Source organism: Falco peregrinus, chromosome 9 (assembly GCF_023634155.1).
Source record: "Falco peregrinus isolate bFalPer1 chromosome 9, bFalPer1.pri, whole genome shotgun sequence".
Lineage (NCBI taxonomy): Eukaryota > Metazoa > Chordata > Aves > Falconiformes > Falconidae > Falco > Falco peregrinus.
Genome location: NC_073729.1, coordinates 22413102 through 22421700, shown reverse-complemented (window position 1 = coordinate 22421700; position 8599 = coordinate 22413102). Strand labels below are relative to the sequence as shown.

The 8599-nt window shown below is 65.8% G+C and overlaps 1 protein-coding gene across 1 annotated transcript; it reads right to left on the bottom strand.

Moving 5' to 3' along the window:
* Positions 1-384: 384 nt before the first annotated feature.
* On the bottom strand, positions 385-2776 carry LOC114012855 (papilin-like). Its single transcript, XM_055814206.1, has 5 exons — positions 2606-2776; positions 2332-2473; positions 1858-1998; positions 1368-1772; positions 385-505 (listed from the first exon to the last, which is right to left on the bottom strand). Exons 1-5 carry the CDS (start codon positions 2774-2776, stop codon positions 489-491), a joined length of 876 nt encoding a protein of 291 aa, XP_055670181.1. The 3' UTR covers positions 385-488.
* Positions 2777-8599: the final 5823 nt, after the last annotated feature.

Genomic DNA, 8599 nt, shown 5'->3' with positions numbered 1-8599 from the left:
GGGGACAGGTACCCATGGCCTGTCCCACACCCGGCACCGCAGCGTGACCTGCCTCCCCCAGCCGTGCTCTCCTCAGGCATTGAGTAGCTGGAGGTGCTTGGCCAGGGCAGTGGGGGGGGGGGGGCTGTCCCTGCGGGGCCACTGAGGGCCCGGGAAGGGGCCATGTCCAGGAGGGATGTTTCACACCAGAGCCAGCACTGCCCAGCTCCATCCAGCCACACGAGGTACTAGGGTCACTGCCCCAGGTGCCTGCTGTGGGGGCCAGGCTGAGGCCAGGGTTTGGGCTTACAGCACCAGCACAGGTAGACATGGCTGGGAAGGGAAGCAGGAAGGCACTGGGGAGCATGTGGAGCTGTGGGTCAGGTGAGACAGTGGAGACTGGGCTGCTGCAAGCCAGGCATCCTGGCAGCTTTATTGTATGGAGCAGAGTGGCACTCCAGACCCTGGCCCCCGGGGCTGCCAGCCCCACTGCTTTCTCCTCCGTGGTGTCACTCTTTGGCTCTCCCTGGGTGACAAAAGGGGACAGTGAGGCGGGAGTTGCAGGCAGGGTAGGGGGGACACTAGGGTGCTGGTACTGGGGAGCACAGCTGGCCCTAGACCTGCTGCTGCACTCACTCCTGGTGCATTCACCCCTCAGCATCTGCCCCCCAGCCCCAGGCACAGGCTGGCCCCTGGCCCACACCCCCAGGGACATGGCACTGCCAGGAGCAGCTCTTGTGGTTCCAGTGTTGCGCAGACACAACCACCATGCCAGGGAAACCAAGCAGCCACAGTGGCTGTTAAACCACCAACAGCCTCAACCACCAGTGGTAACACTCAGGAACAATGTCACAATCAGACAAGTGCCCTCACAGCGCCACCCCCCTGCCCAGGCCACCGTGGCTCTGCCAGCTCTCCCAAATGCCCACCCTGTGCCAAACACATTCAGCAGTGGTGTGGGAAGGCAAACTGCAAGAGCAGGCTTTTCTCCCAACCCATGCAGGCTGAGCACCTTGGTGGTCAGGTTTCCTACTTTGATAATCAGGCTGCAAAATTATGATTACTAACATTATTGCCTGGCTGACCAAAGATGACGCCAGCTCCCAGGACAGAGCTGTGAGCTGCTTGAAACCACCCAGCATAAACACCTGGAGACCCCAGGCTGTGCACTGGGGCCCAGGGATACGGTGTGCCGGGGTGATGGGGGATGCTGCTGCTTTCCCTGCTGTGGCAAGGCTGCCCTCGCTCCGTGGCGAGGCCAGCAGACCCTCTAGGTCCGGCTGCCTGGCTGCAAGCAGTGCAGCTCTGTGCTCCCACCCCATGCCCAGCCCCCACCTCTGCCCAGGCAGGGGCAGCCCAGTATGGCCCAGTCCAGCCCCTACTCTCACCCAGTTGCTGGCAGACTTGCTGGCAGACTTGCTGGCACTCCTCCACCGTCCTGAAGTTGTTGGCATTCCCCCCACAGCCACTGTAGATGAATGGCTGGCAGGTCCCTGTGGCAGGGTTGTAGGCATAGTGATGGAAGAGTCCCCTGCATGGGCCACGCACAGGCGGGAGATGACAGATGTCACCTGAGGACACAGGGCCTTTGGAGGCAGCAGGACCCAGGAGGTGGTCCCAGCCAGCGGGCAGGTGCCGGGCTGTGATACGTTTGTCCGGAGGAAGGCAGCCGCGGCCGCAGCCAGTGAAGCAGCACTTCTCACGGTGGGGACAATCGGTGTCGTCACTGCAGGAGCTGTTGCAGGGGGCGAAGGTGTGCAGCACCCTCCTCTTGGGGCAGACGCCCGGTTTGGCTGTGGGTGGAAAGGACACCGGCTCATGCATGGGGTCTGTCCTGGCTGTGGCCCCCCTCCCGCCAAGCCCCCCAGCTGCCCTTACCTGGCACCGGCTGCGTGCAGCGGACATGGCAGCCCATGCTGCAGCACTTCCCGCTGCCTCTGCACTCGCTGTCGCTGCCACACTCCACCAGGCAGATGGTCACCAGGCCGGGCTTGGGCCGCGGGCAGGAGCCCCTCTTGGCTGGGGGTTGCCAGTAGGGTCAGGACCCCACCAGCCCCTGCCTACTCCCACCGCCCAGCCAGCCGCGGGGTGCCCGCCTCCGGGTCTTGCCGGCAGGGAGCGACGGGCACCCCTGCCGCCCTTCGCCAGGGGGGTGGGAGCCGGGGGAGCAGCCACCCCCGCCGGCCCCTGCGCGGGACGCAGCGCCCAGGCAGTGGCTCTCGCATGAGCCCGGCCAGGCCACCAGGCCAGGCCAGGCGGGGCGCGGGTCTGGCAGGGCTGCAGCCCGCCCCCCCCCCCCGAGGGCAGAGCACGGGCTGGTCGGGGGCTGCTGGGGAATGGATACCCCCTCACCTCCAGCGGGCAGCCGGCACTCCCGCCCGCAGCCGGTGCTGCAGCAGCGCTCGCTGCCCGGGCAGTCGCCATCCGAGGAGCAGAAGCTGTCGCAGGACTTCAGGGGGGTCCCGCTGGGTGGGGGGGCACTCGCCGTACTTCCCTGGGAGGGCGGGCAGGGGGTTACGGGACGCAGGCAGAGCCCCCCAGCCTGGGCAGCGCCCCCCCACTCCCCTCCCCTTGCACGGCTCGGTGCCGGCGGGAGAGGCGGGACGCGGGGGGACACCTCCCCGACCCCCCCGGAGGCCCGCTCGGCCGCGGGCTCTGCGGCAGGTGGCCCACCCAGCGCACCCCGGCCGGGGGGCCGGGGCTCACCTGGCAGGCTGTGCCCCGAGGCCAGCCGGCAGTGGCCGGGCGGGCCCGGGGGCGGCAGCAGCAGCAGTAGCAGGAGCAGCCCCGACTTCATGGCGCTGCCCCCGCGCCGCTCGCCGCCGCTTAAGTACGGCCCGGGAGCCCCGGCCCCGGCCCCGGCCCGGCAGAGCGCCCCGCGACGGTCCCCGCCCCCGGACACGGGCCCGGGGCTCCCGGAGCCCGGCCCCGCTCCCCGGCCCGGCCCGCTCCGGCGGAGCAACAGCCTCCTCTGCCGGCCGCCCCCCGGAATGCCGCGCCGGGATCGGGCCCGCTGCCCTCGGAGGCCACGGGGCGGCGAGACACGGCGGGTGGGAGCACAGGGGGGGCCGCGCAGCCCCAGCCCCAGCCTCAGCCCCAGCGCAGCACGGCTCGGAGCGGGCAGCGGGCAGCTGGCAGGGAGCGGGCAGGGAGTGGGCAGTGGGCAAGGAAGGAAAGGGGCTACGGGCAGGGAGCAGGCAGCAGGCAGGGAGGGGGCTGTGGGCAGGGAGCGGGCAGCAGGCAGGGAGGGGGCTGTGGGCAAGGGAGGGAAAGGGGCTGTGGGCAGGGAGTGGGTTGCAGGCAGGAAGCAGGCAGCGGGCAGGGAGGGGGCTGCAGGCAGGGAGGGAGCTGGGGGTTTGGAGGTACAAAACACGGGCCAGGGGACAGTAGCAGGAGGACACGCCAGGCTTCATGCTGCTCTGTGCTGGCAGGACTTGAACACACTGTCATTAATGGCACACAGGTATGCACCGTAACACAGGGCAGGCACGCAGCAGCTGGGTAAGAAAAGGTGCGAGGCCAAAGCCTTACAGACCGAGGAGCCGCCAGCACCAACCAAAGCAACCAGGCGCGGCTCGGCAGAGGCTGATGACTTCCTGCATCACGACCACGGTACTGTGGCATGTGCGGTGTCGGGGCAAAGGTGCCACTCTGAGGGACCCCTGGGTACATAAACTGTGACGGACTGCTTTCACAGCCCCCGGTTATCTTCCTAATGGTTCCCTTTGTTTCAGACTAAGAGTTTCTGTAGCAACAAGTGCATTTGGCCACTTGGAGCAGGGATGACGCAAACAAGAATTTCCAAGTGGGGAAATAACGATTGTTGAGCTGTAAAACCCCGTATGAGACCGCAGAGGTCACGTCTGCCTCAGCACAAACACACCTGCTCCCAGCTGGGCTGGTCTCACAACAACCCCCCCGGAGGAGCATCTCCCCCCTCACCCCACCCCATACACCCAGACCCTGGCCTAGGCCTTTCTCTGCAGCTCCAGCTCCAGCAGCAGATGAGCCCCTTTCCACTAGCCCCTTGAAAAACCAGGTCCTGCCCCTCTCCACCCACTGCGGCCACGGGCTGCCCCCCATGCCTGGCTACAGCACTGCCAGCCCCCCCCCCCCCCCCAGGCTGCCACTGCCCGACCTACCAGCAGCACCTGCCTGTGCCCTTTGCCATTTGGCGGGGCACAGTGCCAGCACCGCTGCAATTCAGCAGCGTGAGGTGCCACGGCATGGACCCTCGGGCAGGGATGTGCGCAGCCTGGCCGTGCCCTGCACTGTGTGGGATGGGGAGCAGGGAGCAAAGGTCCTGCTTGGCAGAGTTTCGGGGCGTGGCAGTGGGAGCACCGAGGGGTCTCTGCTGGCACCGAGTACACCTCACCCGCGTCACGGTCACCCTTCGCACGCTTGGCTGCACCAGGCTCTCTGTGACCTCCCCGCACTGTTGACCTTGGGCTCCCCTACCCCGTCCAGGGCTGCCTCCCGCCGGTCCCGGTGTGCAGTGAGGTGAAAGGCAGCCCCGGTGCTAACCCCGGCAGAGCACCCGTCTGCTGGGACACGTCTGCAGCCGGCCGACGTGATGGCACCCAGACACCCGCCTGTCCCCACAGAGGAATGGTGCTCAGTGCACGGCGCACAGCAGTGGGTGTGCCCAGCCTGGCACGTCGCACAGGCTTCCCACGCTCTGCTCCCCCCGAGGTCACACTTGCCTGCGGGGACCGGCTGGCTGTCACCCACAGCTCCGCGGGCAGATGCAGCAGGATGTGGGCACACTGCCAGGCTGCCTGCCACCCCAGGGGAACATCCTCCTGGCTCAGTCCCCCAAGGTTCCTGTCCCATAAACTTGTCTACTCAATTGTCACACCAGGACAGTGCTTGACATCTGCAGCATGGAGTCCTGCAGCTCGGTGAGACTAGTTGCCCTCTGCCCCTGGCTTGTGAGCCTCCCCCAGCACCCCCGGCTCCTGCAGCCATGGGAAGAAAGTCCCATCTGTACCCTCTGGGCCACTCAGGACGTACCAGCCTTCCCCCTGTCCCCTCTTTCCCAAGCCGGAGAGTTTCAGCCTCTTCCTCTGGGCTCCCCATGGTGGTGGGGGCAGCCCTGGCCCATGGCCATGTCTCCCTTTCCCCCGGGGAGGGTGCTGTTGGGTGCTGATGTCCCCACCCTGGCTGCAGCCTGGCTGCTGGGGCTGGGGCGAAGCTGTGGTAAATGATTTCTCAGGCAATAACACATTGTGGGGCTGTTGCTGCCTCGGGCACAACTGTGAAACACAGTGAGAGTTTCAGCACCCAAAGGTTATGTGTGCGGCAGCCCCTCCCCGGCCCCACATGGATATAAACCCCCACTGACCTGCACTGGCCATCCAGCACCCGTGGGGAGCACCATGAAGTCTGCTGGCATTCTGCTCGTGGGCATCCTTGCCCTGTGTGCCCAGCTGCAGCCGGCCACTGCAGCTGCCGGGGGCATGGGTGAGTGCTTGGGGGGCATGGGGCATCTGCGTCCTGCTGGCTCTCGGGGTGCTGCGGGACTGGCTCAGGCCATGCTCAGGACCACATGAGATGAGCAGGTAAGACCAACCACACCAGCACAGAGCTCCGGGGCACCCCATGCACCACCACCAAGCCACGAGGCTCCTGCTCTGCAGCACGTAGAGGGACCACCGAGACCTGTGCCATGTGGGCAGCGCGGGCAGCATGGGCAGGCAGGAGGTCTTGGCAGCAGCAGCAGGACGCGGCAGTACGGTGGGAGCTCTCCCACCCATGGGGTGCACTGGCCCTTCAGCTGCCAGGCGGGTGCATGGCTGGACCCCAAGGAGGTCAGATAATTCCCCGTGCGTCAGAGCATGCGCACAGTGCGGGGACCCCGAGTTGCTGACTGCCGGGGACTGAAGTCTCCCAGAGGAAGGGACATTCCTCTCTACTGCTGTCCCCTGCTTTCCCCACTCCGTGCTGGCAGTGGGAGGCCAGCTAGCCACCCAGGGGCACTTTGCCTGGTCCAGCAATGCTCCCCTTTTAATCATTGACCACCCTTCCTCAGCAGGCGGGGAGACGTGACTCCAGCACCTTCACCCGCAGGGCTTGGGCACAGGTAGCGTGACCGGGCTCAGTGGTGGCAGGCACTGCCACCCAGGGATGCTGCAGGGAAGAGCCTTCGGGGTCAGGCTTGGGGCTGCTGATCCCACGTCCCCAGCCAGATGCTCCCTGCCTTGGCACGAGGACAGCTGCCCACAGCCTTGCTGGCAGAGCCTCATCCCCCACAGCTGCCCCCAGCCTCTGTTGAGGAAGCACCTGGCAGAGCCAGGGTGAGGACAGCAGCATCCCAAATGCCATGCAATGGGGACAGGAGCCAAAGCATTTCTGTCTCCCGGAAAGTGACACTGAATGTGTGGGCTGGGGCCACTGGCCCTGCCACCAGCACGTTCAGTCACTCTGCAGCTGCTCCAGGCGGATGGGGGCAGCTCCAGCTGGATTGGCTACTCAGCAGCCAGCCAGGCACACTGGGCCACAACCTTGGGAAAACCCGCCAGTGCCCATGCTGTGCCCCACAGCTCGCCTTCCTCCATGGTTTCCCCCTCATCTTCTGCCACAAGTCCATTTCTGGGCTCCCATCTGCTCCTGTCCAGCTGCGCTGGTGCAGCCCAGCTGCTGGCATCTCTGCTTGCATCCTCCCAGCTCTGGCTGCTCACCATCAGCACCAAGGACATCACACGTGCTGGGGCAGAGCAATTACAGGGTCAGACCAGGGCAATCACCCTCAAAAGTCAAGTGCCGCTGGCAGCGGTGCTCAGTCATGGTGGGACATCAAGGCAGCCCCTGCTCTAGCAGTGGGGACGGTGCTGCTGGGAGGGCAGTGTCAGACTGGCAGCACTGCTGCTGCTCCGAGAAAGCTGCCGCTGGGTCTGGGCAGGCTCTGTCCCTGTGCAGCACGGGCAGGGACAGCACTGGTCCCTCGCCTACATCCTGGAGAGCTGTGCTCACACCACGCAGACGACACTCACACTTGCAGCAGTCACATTGCCACCCCTGGTTGCTGGAGCACTGTGCCCTGGCCCTGGCACAGGGGTTACTGGGCTGCAACACAGCTGTCTTTATACAGGGAGTCTTGACGTTGCCCCCGGGCTAGAAACACCAGCCCAGGCCAGTTCCCCAAAGCGCTGTCCCCATTGGGGCCTGGCCACATGGGCATAGTGGGAGTATCCTGGCCAGCCTGAGCATGGCCAGGTCCTGGCAGCCTCCCTGGCAGCTTCACAGCACCCAGCCCAGAGGGCACAGGGACAAGGACTGCCCTGCTGCTCTCCCCGCTGCCCCAGGCCCTTCCCCCATCCCCACACATCATCTCACACAGCTGATGGCAGCAAAGTGCGGAGTGGCGGCTGGGCAGGCGGCAGGGCTGTCCACACCAGCTCCTGTTCCTGCATAAACACCTGTTGCAGGGAGGGGACCAGAGGCAAAGGCAAACATTTACTGATTTACTGCCACTCTGCTCCATGCCACATTGTTGACTGTGGGGTTAAATTACCTGGAGACGGATGCCGGCAGAGCCGACACCAGCTCATGACTTGTGGCAGGGACTGTGTCCCTGGTCCCATGTACCTCTGGCCCATGCAGGTCTGCGGGATGCTCCAGCCCAGACCTAGGGCTGCCCCTGGAGCCTCTGCCAGCAATGAGGGCATGCCACTGGGGATGGGGCAGGTCTCACCCTCCCCCCCATGCAGGAGAGGCTCAGCCTGCGACCATGCCCAGGATGGGGCCCAGGGATCTGGGATGCTCTGGGATTGCCCCCCAGCAGAGGGGTCCAGCTCATGCCCCCCAGCCAGGCAGCACTGGCACCATACATAATGGCCCACCTCATGATGGCAGCCCAGCAACCTAAGGCATTGAGCCAAAACTGGGAGCTGCAAGCAAAGGGGCCAGGTTCCTCCTGGCCCCCCTGTCGCAGTGCTGAGCTGCTCCCCTTCTGTCAGCAGCTCTGGAGGAATTAAAGCCACCACTGACAGCGCCTGCGCCAGGCAGCCATCACGGGTGATCTGGGCCTCTTGGCTGGCTGGGCCTATCCAAACACGTCCTGGCTTGACGCTGCCAGGTGCCACGAAGCATCCCAGCCTGGCGGAGCGCAGCGCATGTGCCGTGGGAGGGGTATCCCGGAGAGCTGCCATGCCGAGGGGCTCTGGGTCCATACAGCCCCCCGCACTGCCATGCCCCGGGGCACCAGGGGTGCAGCCAGAACGTGCCAGTCACTCGCTCCCTGCCAGCCACTTGCCCAGCTGGCACTGCCAGGTGGTGCGGGCTCCATCCCCCAGGGCTGCTGGAGGCTGCAAGGACAGTGGGGGCCGTGGGACAAGGCTGCGGCTGGGCAGAAGGAGATCCAGTGGCTGCCGGAGGCACAGGCAGCATGGAGGGCTCTTCAGTTGAGGAGTAAAAGCCGGGGGAGAAGTGGCTGGAGCAGGAGCTGGGCGAGCAGCAGTGGCAGGGGAGCCACAGGCCCCGTCCATGCTGCCGGCTCATCCCGGCCTCCAGGCATCAGTGGCCCAGGCTGGGGACTCCGTGGAAGCTCGTGACCATGGCCAGGGCAGTGGCAGGCTGAGTCGGAGCAGGGACAGATTCCCCGTCCCTGGAGCGGCCGCGC

What these genes read in the sequence shown, in the direction of transcription:
- LOC114012855 (XM_055814206.1), bottom strand. Translation starts at nt 2,776, where the DNA reads ATGAAGTCGGGGCTGCTCCTGCTACTGCTGCTGCTGCCGCCCCCGGGC. An exon ending in CCGAGCGGGCCTCCGGGGGG is followed by an intron (nt 2,474 to 2,605) that starts GTCGGGGAGGTG and finishes CCGCCCTCCCAG; the next exon opens with GGAAGTACGGCGAGTGCCCC. An exon ending in CTGCACGCAGCCGGTGCCAG is followed by an intron (nt 1,773 to 1,857) that starts GTAAGGGCAGCT and finishes TTCCACCCACAG; the next exon opens with CCAAACCGGGCGTCTGCCCC.